Consider the following 13,355-nt stretch of genomic DNA (forward strand, 5'->3'; position numbering starts at 1 on the left):
TCAAGCCTCAGTCAAGTGACTTACTGGCAAAACAGGTGGAGTCGTTTGTTAAACTGCATCAGGTCTCAGAGGAGATTCTAAAAGTGCCCCACTGCAAGAAGTACTTCTGTCATCATTTGTCGATGTGAGGCATGGAAGGGCCCAATGAACACAGAGTGTTCCTCTTTGAAAACCCATCAAGGTTTGTTTAGATTTCGATTTCATTCCTGGCCTACAGACCAGTCTCATGCAGATTTACCAAAGACTCCAGATTTCAATAGTTAAATGGAGAGAGACAGAGAGAAAGAGAAGAGAGAGAGAGAGAGAGAGACGAGAACAGAGAAAAACAGTACAATCAAAATATTTCTTCAGTCGGTAATAATAAACAGCTTCAAAATAATAAAAGAAAAGGAGAAATGAAAAAAAAAGAAAAAGATGAACCTAAAAAAAATTCTTGACTGAAGCATTCTGGGAAATTTCTAGAACAGAAATTTGTTCTTCATAATGGTTACAGCAACATCTGAAGATGTTTGCCATTGCCAGGCCTCCAACTAAAGTTCATTGAAAATTCCTGATGTAAACTGTCTCATCTGCCTGCAACCACTCCACTTGCTCCAAAATTATGCCGTAAAGGTCAAAACACTGCTCCACAAAGTTATACAATTGGACAAATGGATTCAACAGACTAATATTTCTAATATCATGGTTTCATAATACTGCATGCCTTTCCAGGTGGCATGTTTTAAATTAGAACACATCTATTTTTATTAATCTGTTATGTCTTAAAAGCATGAACAAGTACAATTCAGAAGCTCACATTTAACTCAACTATTCATTTGTTTAGAGAGAGAAAGCGCCCGAGCAGGAAAGCGAAAGCCAGAGCCAAAGCAAGCGAGTGAGAGTGGGGAGAGAGAGAGAGCGACAGAGAGAGACAGAGAGATAGAGAGAAACAGGTCACAAAAACCACAACCACAACCACCACCACAAAACCAGAAAAGAAACCAGACTTTTCTTTGGAGGATCTGAAAGACATGTCACTCAACTAACCAAGTGTGCCAAGGGGAAGAATTTTAGGTATCTTCGGATCCCAAGGAGCATTATGAGCATGGTATTGATACTGGGCTCACTTTAGATGTATTAATTTTATCTGAAGACAACACCACATCAAACAATCTCCAGAAGCACTACTCCGATGAACATAGGAATAAAAACAGCAATTTGTAGAATTAAATAAATGTGAGGGATTTCATCTCAGACATTTCTCTTTCTAAAATACCCCAAGTCTCGAATCATCCAGGAAGAAAACTATTTGACAAATTGTCTTGAGACAGAATTGATCTCATTTGTAATATTTGTGGGTGAATATGATTGATTAGTGAGGATGGTTTTGAAATAGGCAATCACCAGATGATGATGAACATCTTTCTCGCTCTCTGTATCCATGCAAACTGGTCCATTGCCTACGGGGACTCTGAGTCCCTGTGTGAGTGAAATGTCAATTAGACCAGCCCCAGATGTTACCATTCTCCAGTGGGACAAACGTTGCCCAAATACCATGAGGAGACAGAAGACCCCCTGCCACCCTGTTATTGTACTGGCCACAGAAGGAACCACAGGGGCAAAAGAGAGAAAGGCCAGAAAGAAAGAGTAGGACATGGGTCTCCTCCAGGGCTAACATTCGACCACGGGCACGGGCTCAGACAGAACACAGAAATGTTTAAAGAATAATAGGATTGTAGGGCAAGTTCTTCAACCTTTCCAGACACAGACCTCTTATTAACTGCAGAAGATGCACAGGACCAGGAGAATGGGTCCTTTGAGACTTTCTATTCTACCCTCAGGATGATTTATAATGAGGAGGCCCAAGAAAAAAAAGTTGTGCACGCGCGCACGTGTGTGTGTGTGTGTGTTTAATGAAAACCTCACTCTCTTAAAAGAGGTTTATGCCTTCCTGTTAGTGACCCTGGTTTTCTTTATATTGAGTAGAAAAGGGAATTATTTTGGTTTGGATGATCATTTCTGAGTATTAGTCATGCAATTGATACGGGAGACATCCTGGTTTGAATTCAGAGCTAGGACAGTAAGTAGACACTTTTAACTAAAAACACATGTTAAACACATAACTTCGATCTCTAATAACTAAAGTAAAAATCTTCTGAACAACAAGAGGGAGGTGGGAGAAATACTGAGTTTCCATATTACGAGAAAACAACACAATGCATTTTGGATTGTGCTATTCTCCATAGAGGCCCTAATGTTTCCTAACTACACAGAGGTTGTCATCAGAAGGATGAAGAGTAAATAATTTATCCAAGTTACAAGTTAGAAATTCCAGTTGGACATTTACAAAATAATGATAAAAGAACACTTACTGATCCTATTTTCAACCAACCATATAGGTTTTCCAAGGGCTGATCTCGCTGCTGTTTTTCCTTTGAGATGTGATGACCCCCCCCACCCCCATTTGTCTATGCTTTGGTCTCAAGAGGCCATTCTTCTTAGCTCTCTCCTGCTTAAAATCCATACCTCTTGGGCCGTATCACAAACTACCTATATTCACAGAGGACCAATTCACATTTGAAAGGGTTGAAACAGCTTGTCACCCAAGTGTATGCGTGTGTGCATGGCTGTGTGTTTGCACGCGTGCGTCCACATGAACATAAATGTGAAATCAGAACCCTCTTTGGAAGGCTGCATTCAGTAGTGTGTTGGAGCTGTCTTGCCCGTGCTCCCAACTTTGCGTGCATCTCTTCCCAACTCTGCGATCTGCGACATCGTCGTGGCTCGAGATCAGCCACGGTGGGGATATTTACACTACAGAAATTGGCAAACCCTACAAGTAAGTCAGGTGCTTTCTGTTCTCAGAGGGCTGGCTGTTAAACATTTTACCAGTACACCACTGGTTGCATGCCAGGCTGACCGAAGGAGAAGCTAGCTCTCCATCTGGCCAATGCGGCACCAACTCAGCCCGTTTGGGGGTTTCTCCAATTATGCTTCCTGCCCGGAGCTCCTCCGCCACCGAGTTCAAAGAAGGCCGGAGCATCTGGGATGCATTTGGCTACCGCTGTCACCCCCTGGGCTCTCCTCTCAGAGATACTTCTCCTATTTGGTAGCCACATGAGTGGTGCGGGCCAAAACCAAATAGGTAAAGCGTTTACAGTTCTTATTAAGCTCCGGATATGGCAGCTGGCTTCCTGCTGCTGAGGCTGGAGAACAATGAGTCCCTCAGTAGGAACAAGCTATCCCCGGCTGAAAGCATCCACTGTGGCATTCCTCGGGAGGTTTCCCCCAGCTGGTCTGCACGCTGCCGCCGCTCACCAGCAAGTGCTGGGGGCCACTGGGTTTGCCAGGTGCCCAGTAGCAGGCTTCCTTTGCTTCCCCCGTCCCTCCTCAAAGTCTAGTACAAAGCAGAGAGCCAACAAAATCGAGGTCACTGGCAAAAGAGTTTGAAATTTTGAATGATTTTTATTAAACACCATTAGTCTACACTGCACAGTTAATGAAACAGCAAAGCTCCAATCTCTTAGAAGAACGATGATTGATCATGGATCGGAAAAGCAGTTCAGTGTCCCCTAACCCAATGTGAGCCTGATGAATGATTCGTTAACATCTCATGTCAGAAGCAGAAAGGGGCAAGAACTGCAGCCTGGCCTGGAAGGACTTCCCTACCCTCCACCCCCCCACCCCACCCCCCTCCGCCCTCCCCACCATGCAATTTTGAGTCGATGGATTACGGAGGAAAATGTGATGCTCTTGGTAAAGAGGGCTTCCAGATTTGTGAGGAGGAGAATGGAAAGGGAATTACTTTTTCTTTCCCTGAAAATATCAGATGGTAGGATTAACGTCTGAGACCAGCCTATCCGATTAGCCTCCTGCCAGGGTAAATGCCAATTATCAATACACAGATGCCATCTCTGCTGTTGGAGTTTGCTAACACCAAAGAGAAAATGAATCAGGGTTTAATTATGAGAATAAGGCTGTGCGGGTGGAAATGACAAACAACAACAACAACAACGACAACCATAACGACGAAGAGGAGTTTAGTCTGCCAGTTGCATAACCGAGCAGTGACAACTGGCTCAATAGTTTTCCCCCACAGAATTGAATCTGGGGGCACTGAATCAACCCATTCGTTTGATATTGTGTAGCTACACTGTCTCGCCACACAGTTTCTCAATGGGGATAGTGATGCTTCTCTAAGCAAGGAGTTCATTGCCTTACTGAGTAGTCCTACCCAGCAATCCAGTTTGGTTCTCGCACCTGCCAACTCACGCAGGTGAATGTTTCATGTCTGTTGAGAAGTACGTGAGGGGGGAGCCCTCACAGCTCAATTGATTCTGCCTTCAAAAATGCTTTCCAACTTCATACTCCAACTTCAACCTCCAGGATGCAAATCTGAATAAAACTAACTCCGAATCAGACAGCTTTGGGAAAGATACGCCAGACCAAGTATCTTTCCAATGCATTTAGCGGTGCAATGTCCAAATGCAGATCCGGACATTTGGAAACTCAACAAAACACATTTTAGCCAATGGTTTCCAATTTAGCAACTTGGTTATTGACTGAAGATTTGGAACTTTTTATGTCAACCTCAAGTCTTTTAAAAGTTAGCAGCAGCTAATCTGCTTTTCCAATTATGTCACCCAAATATAAAACTACGAGTATTTTCCCAATGAGATTATTAAGTAATTAACAGTCTACAGGCTGGCTAACAACATGCTTACGGCTAAATTCTACCCCGAGGACCACACTAGTATACTCTTTTCCAAATTAATCCTACCTACCAAACTCAGACAGTAATATGACAAAACCACTAAAAAATCCAGTTAATTAAAAATACAAAGCCAAGCCAACATCCTCGCACGAACTTGTCAAACTCCCTGTGGTTGGAGCTTGGGTGACAAAGGAAGGCATAGTGGTGGCCCTACCTGGGTCACGTAGCAGGGCCGAGATCCTTCTGTGTCAGGTGGAGCTTCCCATTACTCTGCCCATTCCCCTACCTCCGTGTGCTCATTGAGATGTGTCTCACCAAGCCTCTGTCAAGGTCTCCAGGCAGGATCTCTCACTGCCATCCACATGTCCTACATCCCTCCCACAGACTGGTACACTGAAGAGATTTACTTGACAAAATATCTCAATCCCTCACATAAGCCGCACACCTACGACACACATCACCATTCACAATGTGATGGCTACAGTGCCTAGGAAACAGCAACAATCCTTAATCGTGAAACCAAAGACCGTCTCATCTCCAGGGATAGGAAGGCCATTCCTCCTCCATGTTTAATTGGTTTCTAAGCTGCTTTACAAATGGGTCTGCTAAATAATCAGGTGGTGATCCTGGGCTCAACTGTCAGATTTGATCATCGTGTTGCTGATTTGGCACACAGTGTATAGTCAGCCACCCGAGGTGACATCAAGCAGCGGGATTCTCTGCTGCCTCCCTGTTGTATGTAAAGTAGATAAAAGGACTCGCTGAAACTAGAGCTACAGGTCTTTCATCCATGAGGCAAGATGCTGGTTTCTTTTTGGAAACTGCCCCTAGCGTTCGAGTGTCTAGTTTCTGGAGACTGAATTTCAAGAAGAATCTACCCCTAAATCTGTGATGGTCTAGGATCGTGGTTTAGGTTGAACTTACAAGTCAAGCCAGTGGGCTTCATTATATAGTAATAGTCAGGCACTCTACCTGGTAAGCCATGGAAAAATGAACAGAGAACTTGAGTCACTGCAAAACCATCAGCTTCATTTTTATATGTGACACCCACCTTGGATGTTTGGAGTCCTTCATATTATCATTTTCCCCATTTAAGAGGCTCAGAGAAGATTCTCTCAGGTTTCATTTGTGTGCATGTCTGTATGTGTGCGTGTGTTGTTGCGGAGACCGCGAATGTAAAGCTCAACCACACTGGGAGCATAGAAAGTGGTGGGTTCAGCTGCTGGGACGCTCCCAGCAGTCACCTGACAACATGGCCTCAGCCATTGGAGTACAACTTCCACAACCTTATTATAAAAGGGTCTTGAACTCAACGATGACCAGAGCGGAGCTTGAGTCTGGCTCTTTTGCAATTGGGAATGTATCTTAACCTTGACAATGAGAGTGCAGGGTGATCCCTTGCTGTTCCTATCACAGACTTGCATGACAGGCTTTAAGAATCATACAAGTGTGCATCTTTCATGTGCATATGTCTACTATTTATCTGGTCATCGCTCAGTGAACAGAATTCAATAAACTCAACAGATTCAAGGCGACGTGGAATTATATACCAGCAGGTAATTATAAAGAACTAATGTATGACTAGTGTTAACTACAGGTGAGGGATTCTTCTGGTGAGATGGAACACCAAAGATGATATTTACATGGTGATGTTTGGGGACATAAAATGAATGTGGAGGATCAGAAGGGGTGGGGATAATTACAAGTGATGTGGAAATGTCTCCAAATTAAGTGAGCTGTTACCAATCTTCAGGGCTCTTTCAAAGCACCCTAGGGTGAAGCGTTACCCCAAGACTCATTTTTTGTTAAAGGGCTAGCCACTACTTAGAGAGTTTGGAGTTTTCTCTGGAATGTTCATGGAAATGATTTATGCTAATATAGACTTTAATAACATCAGTGATTTCAGTATTTCAGTCAAAAGCTAATGAGCTCCAAAAAAGGTAAAGAAAGATCAAAGAGGAAGAGGAAGAGGAAAAGAAAGAAGAAGAAGAAGAAGAAGAAGAAGAAGAAGAAGAAAAAGAAGAAGAAGAAGAAGAAGAAGGAGAAGGAGAAGAGGAGGGAGGAGGAGGAGGAGGAGGAAGAGGAGTAAGAAGAGGAGGAAGATGGGGAAGAGGAGGAGGAAGAGGAAGAGGAGGAGGAGGAGAAACACTGTGAACTAGAAAATGTGGATTATAACTGGAAGCGAATTGTATATTCTAACTCCTAGGTAGTGATAACTTGACTTTTGTTTCCAGAGATTTGAGCAGAATACAATAAAAATATCCTGCCAGTAATGGACCTGCCTACCAACTGCAAAGATGCAGAGGTATGAGTTCCTTGGACATTTCCAGACCTCTCCTCATCTCTCATCTCTAAAACCAGAGTGCAGTATTTTGGCACCTAGGGCGTGCACCCACTTAACTGCCCCTCAAAAGGAGAGCTTTACACAAAAGAGAATGCCAGGTGAGGATTTATGCTTCAGATCAGGGAGTTCCAAGATATTTAATGCCAGCCGATGTCTTAAAGTTGTCGAAATCAATGTTGCCACTTCATCTCATTAAAATTTTAAAAATAGGGCATCAGGGAAGGGATGTCAGCAAGAAAGTCCTCTGGTTGTCTGCCATAGTATTGTTTTAAGAGTGCCATTGCTATGCTTATTTGTTTTCTTAATACTCTTGATTTTATGATGTGGCTACAACATCTAACCAGTGGGTTTTGACAATGAAAATTCTCACCTGGAGACTGAGTCGTGGGAACCCCAAAAGTTTAACAATGGATTCTGAAATATGTTCTTTTCTGGACATAAGAGTATAGTTTGGGGAATGGCTATTGCGGAAAATTTGAATCTTAGTAGGTCCTTTGTGTCTAAGTTCATATATATATATATATGACATATCGTTTCATTTCTCAGGAACCTGTTATCATCACAAGTACTTCCCATTCTTTGTTTTGGGTAGTGTGGACTTAAAACAATACTGTAGGGACTGTGTCATTGTATCAAGCACAAAAGGATGGTGGGATCTGAGAAATGCATATAAAATACTGAAAAATGACTAAGTAATAAAACATATACTGCTCTCAAGTTGTAGTGTCCACTTACAATGATGTCTGTTTTTCACAGATATCAAAAGAAGCATAAAAACAAACATAAGCAAAGAGAACTTTCCCAAATGAGTGGAGTTCCACCAGTGACCGTTGGTGCTCTGGTAGAGGTAGAGTGATGGGTGGCGATGCTGGAGATGGGGGCGCGCCCACTACAACAAATGGGCATCAATGCGCAGCCAACACAGTCCCTGGCGAACGTAGCGGACGAGATTGGTCATGCTGCTGTGCTGGGTCAGGGGCCCCATCAGTGTGTCCAGATCACCGAAGAATTCTGAAAATCAGAGCAGACCTTGGTCAGGCCTTTGAATATCATCACAGAAATACACACCAGATGGCTTAAGCTGCCTTCACGCGACAACACAACTATGTGGACATTGGAAAAGTTTTCCCTGTTTCTTCATTCATTCAACAAAAATTTATAGACTGTGTGCTGGGGGACCGAAGCTCCGTATGTCTAGGAGGCACTATTATTTTAATCTTTGTGTAGCTCCAAAAATTATGTGGCATAAATCATGTTTGTGTTACTGTGATTAATAAAACACAAATTCATTCAAATCTGTTGATTCATAGTAAGTGTTTTCAAATCCCTATATATTCTCTCAGCGGATTCTACAAGAATATTATAACCTTGTGGAGGTTTGTGAGGTGTGTGTACACACACACATCACATTATATCTAAAAATGTGTTTGTCTATGTGTAACATTTATATATATTAAAATATACACATAAATTACATATATAAAATAAAATGTACTTGAATACATTTTAACAGTACATAGAGAATCTGTATTTTTAGATATTAAAAATTTATATTTAGAAAGAGGTCCATATACACAAAATGGTAGGGAGCCACAGTTGATAGGATATTGAGTTGTTTGCCATTGTATGTGTTACTGAATTGAAAGTATTCTCTTTTTCCTTTGTCTAAATGAACTGAGTTTACCGATTTTTCTCGGCACGATGCAGACATAGCCAGTGAACCTGGACAGCAATTATAGCCATCAGCATCTAACGCTAAATAAACGTCTAGAAGGCATCTGATTTCGGGTCTTATTACCAATTCCTTTAGGGAAGGGAAATGACCTGTCGCTAACAACTCCCTCCTCGCCTTGAAGGACACAGAAGGTAAGAGTACCCGGGCTGATTCCCCTCCAGCTGATTTGGAGAAGGGGCCGAGCTGAGGTCACACTGCTAACCACTGGGGCTGGAGTTTGGGACGGTCTGCTTTGGAGTGGGGTGGGAGGTATGTGGAAAAGACTATCTGATGTCTAGAAAAGTATCTAGGCGTCCCCTTTTCACGTCTGCATTTATTTGTCTACCATTGTGTTGATCTTGGTTATGAGAGGGCTCTTGGGTATCCTCTTTGTCAGCTCCCGACGGAGGAGGCAGCCCCAGCCAGGAGGACGTCACGCCTGTTCTGGTTGGCGCGAGGAATGTGGCAGCGGAGGGGGTAGTGTGTGCTGAAGGCTACCTTGAAGTGGTTGGGAAGCTTACCCGCCTTCTTGGAAGGCGATTTGCATGCAGGGGCTCCACGCGCTTGATTGACCAGCAGATGGTATTTCACAAAACAATGCACTGATTCTTCACGTTATGTATAACATATGGGCTCCTTCTCTAGGTATCGACTTCATTTGATTATGTGATACTTTTAAACCTGTACTATGCAATAAAAGTAATTTCTGCTGATAAAGGAGTAAATTATTTTTGGCATCTGAAATACTTCCTCATATAACACAATATTAAGGGAAATGCTAAAGGACCTAGTCACTGCTGAGTGAACATGAGCCACACGTGAGCCAGGATGCTGTGCACTAGATACCCAGGTTGCCTTTTTTTTTTTTTATTTTTAAATTTTTAATTTAATTTTTATTTTTTTTAAAGATTTTATTTGAGAGAGAGAGCGTGAGAGAGAGAGGGAGAGATCACGAGCAGTGGAGAGGGGCAGAGGGAGAAGCAGGCTCCTCGCTGAGCAGGGAGCCCCATGTGGGACTCAATCCCAGGTCCCTGGGATCATGACATGAGCTGAAGGCAGACGCTTAACCAACGGATCCACCTAGGTGCCCCCACCAAGTCACCATTTTAATAGCAGCTTTGAGTAAGCAGCTGGGGAGGTAGGGAACAGAGCTTCCAGACCAAAGGCCAGGGAGCAACATCACCCCCATTGGCCGATTTTAGCACCAGAGTCCTCTGCCAGAAGCCATCTGCAGCTGCACGGGTGGGCAGGCACAGAGTGGGGTGGGGGAGTGCAAAGACATGGTTGTCCCCAGTGGGATCCAGAGTAACAATCAAAAGGGAAGCTCCTCAGTTACCCATCTCTTTGTGGACAAGACAGATGGGGGAAGGCTCTCTGACTCTAAGCAGAGTGCAGAGCTGTTCTGATGGAGTCTTAGGTGGGGAACTTAACAACTCCTGACATGCTGTGCTAAGGACAAGATTAGCTCCATTTCCCTTAATATCAGCACAGCCACCACATCACTCCTGGAAAGTTCTGTGGTTAATTTTGAAGGAATTACTTTAGCAGATTTTGAAAATGGATGCAATTATGACAGAAATCCATAAATATTGAACTACCCTCCAGTTACCAATACAAAATAAGAGAGAAGAGTAGAAGCAGACAAGCTAGGCAAGTCTTAAGATGCTTATGCTTTTACTTGCACTTCTAGAACTTTTGGATGGGCCTGGCCATCTGGGCCAGTTGTCTTTGGAATTTCAGAAGCTTAGAGAAGTAGAGAGGTGCCCATCACTCAGGTAACTGAGGGCAGGAGCTCACTGAAGATCTCTGAGGACCTCTTATTAATCTCGCTCTCTTGATGGGCAGTGTAGCCTAGTGGTTCAGAGTTCTAGATTCAATTCCTGCTTCCAGGGTTAGGAGCTATGATGTCAGGGGTGAGTTTCTTAACCTTGCCTCACTTATCTACAAAACAGGGACAAATGAGGCAACAAGTGATCGGGCAAATAGTACAGTATCTGGCATGTGGAAATTGTGGCCCGATTTCTTCCCAGTTACTGATGTAACCAATACCTGTGAATAGTCCCAAGGGTCAGTGTAAGTCTCTAGCCGGGTTGTGGGTCGAAGTCTCAGATTATGGAATGTGCTCTGATAGCCACAGAATCTTGGAGTCACATAGATACATAATAATATGGAGTAAGTGAATAAATATTTGCTGGCTTTCTACCTTGAACCTGCTATTTTATGCTAGTGGCTCCATACGTTATTATCTCCATTACAGAAATGGAATCTAGGAAGTGGCTCAAAGATTTGAGTAACTTGCCTGAGGTTGCCCAGCACTGCATGACCCAGGCAGGATTCCAACTTAAATGGTCAGCCTTCAAAATCGGCACCCTTCCTACTTCGGTGGGACTCTCCACACAGTCAGCACCGCAGTAGCAATGCACACGCCTCCCAGTTCCTGGCCAGACAGTTCCGCTCTTCTAAACTGCGGGGCCCCTCTTCGCTACCTGATTCCCAAAGGCCCACACCAGTGCCCACCTTGACTGTCTGTGACTACTGGGCCAGGATCAGCCAAGCCGAATGAATGGCCAGGGCAAGAGTGCAGTCTGCTTGTGCGTCCCACCTTCATTAGGATAGCGAGACTTCCCTGTGAACCTAGGCGACAGCCAGGGTCACAGATGGCGGCAGGAGTTGCCAGAGACCACTGACTCACCCTCTGGTGGAGCAGGGTCCTCCCTGCATTTGTTCTGTAGCAAAGCCCATGCGTTACCACGAACGGGACCCTGATCCTTCATCCCAGCTGTCAGTGTGGAAAAAATACCAGCTGAGCTTTGGCCTTTGCTTCTGAACACAAGCCGTGTCATCACGTGCTCCCTGGAGCCGGTGGTTGTAATGAAAGTAGCAGGCCTGCAGTTCAACCTCACCTCTCCAAAAAAAGAAAAAAACAACCCCCCCCCCCAAAACAAACCCAAAAGATTAAAGTTGACAAAAGAGGCCAACGGGATCTTAATTAATTTGCAAATCATTCTTTTCTCCTTTGCCTCTGTTTTTCCGTGCTGATCCTTACCATTGAGGGAAAATCTGAAATGGTCATTTGCCAACATGTCACAGCTCAGACTAGTTTAAGCTTTGAAGGAGAACAGAAAAAAAATCCCAGGACTTGCTTACTCTCTCAGCAAAAATGTGGTTACTCTGTCGGCCCTGAGTTAACCCCTTCTTGCCTCCTCTACACCCTGGAAATCAGAGAGACAGAAAGATAAGGCCACCATGGAAAACTCAAGTGCTTCCAAGCACGGTTGACCCTACCATGGTCCATGAGTGTGGGTGGAACAGGTAAGCATACCTTTGTTCTCTCTTGTCAGTTTGTCGGCCATGTCCCAGTGTTCGTAGCCCCGTAACACGTTGCTGGTGATGTTGACATGGCTGGCGGCCATGTGGTGAATGCGCTGGGGGATGGTGACCGGGCCGTTGTTACAGCTGCCCATTGCATTGATGGGAGAGACGTTGTTGAGAGACACCGGGGATGGAGTGTTCCTGGGGGAAGGGGAAGAGATAGGCCTGGTGAGGCTGGCTGCCAAGAGTGACTGTGGCCTTCTAGGCCTCCCTCCCCATGCTGAGGCCTCACGAGAACGTCACTGCCGCATGAGGTTTAGCGTGGTGAGCATATATGAAGCCCAGGTGTGGAGAAGCTTGTTCTCAAAAGACATCTTGTAGTTTCTGCCAACACCTTAGTTTTCTCTAGAGGCCCCAGAGTAGAAAGAGCCTATTGATTATCATCGCATTCTGGCCTTGTCTGACCAACCCACACAGGGCTACAGGGCCAGGCTCTAGAATGAGCCATGCTTCTCCTTTTCTAACTCAGTTGAACACTGATGTCTCCCTGCCTCTGACAACCCCTGATGACTCCATCCACACTGCTTCTTTCGTTTTAAGATAGCAGAGAGAGCTGGGTGAATCTTTCTCTGGCATTCATCCTATCCACACATGTAGCTCTTATTTTGAATATATATAACCAGTGTTGTGAGGTTTCAGAGGAAGACACATCTCAGAGCTGTGCTGATTTCTCTACCTGCTGCCAGATGGCTAGTGGCAGCTAGGAAAGGCTATTATCAAAGTGTTTTGTGGAAATCGCAATGACAATTTGCTCCAAATACAGTCACCACAATAAACAAAGTGCAATTCTTGAAAGCCCCCCAAGGAGCAGTATTAGGGAAGCTAGAAAAAGTAAGATTCTGAATAATCTTTGAGATTCTCAAAGACATGCTACAGAGATGGCTGTTAATTGCTGACCCTTCACCTGCATGCTGTTTACGAAGAGAAGTCTTTGCAGGTCCTATTTGGGCAGAACCAAGGTCTGGATATAGATTGTGGTTCAATACTTTAATGTCAGCAACAAGGAGTCCCCTGCAATCTGCACATATCAGGGAGGGCCTGGGTGCTTCCTGTGCACGTGAGCAAGGCCTATGCACCCCCTCAGCCTTCCTATCCTCCTTCAACGAGACTTCGAAAGACTGTCCAGTGGTGCCCCAGCGTGCCACGTTGTTACGATAGAACATTTTGGGGGAGTAGAAGAAATGGAGAAAGCTGTGTTTGGGGCTCCTCCTCGTTCCTCCAAATACACCCAG

General features: G+C 44.4%; 1 protein-coding gene across 1 annotated transcript in view; it reads right to left on the bottom strand.

Moving 5' to 3' along the window:
- Positions 1–7,891: 7,891 nt before the first annotated feature.
- The window catches only part of AFF2 (AF4/FMR2 family member 2), a 302,774-nt gene continuing 297,310 nt past the window's right edge, over positions 7,892–13,355 (bottom strand). Inside the window, exons 20-21 of the mRNA XM_021682515.1 lie at positions 12,074–12,264; positions 7,892–8,048 (exon numbers count right to left, since the gene is read on the bottom strand). Of these exons, the coding sequence (XP_021538190.1) occupies positions 7,927–8,048; positions 12,074–12,264 (313 nt within the window). The 3' untranslated portion in view covers positions 7,892–7,926. The remainder of the gene's footprint in view (positions 8,049–12,073; positions 12,265–13,355) is intronic.

This window comes from Neomonachus schauinslandi, chromosome X, assembly GCF_002201575.2.
Source record: "Neomonachus schauinslandi chromosome X, ASM220157v2, whole genome shotgun sequence".
NCBI lineage: Eukaryota > Metazoa > Chordata > Mammalia > Carnivora > Phocidae > Neomonachus > Neomonachus schauinslandi.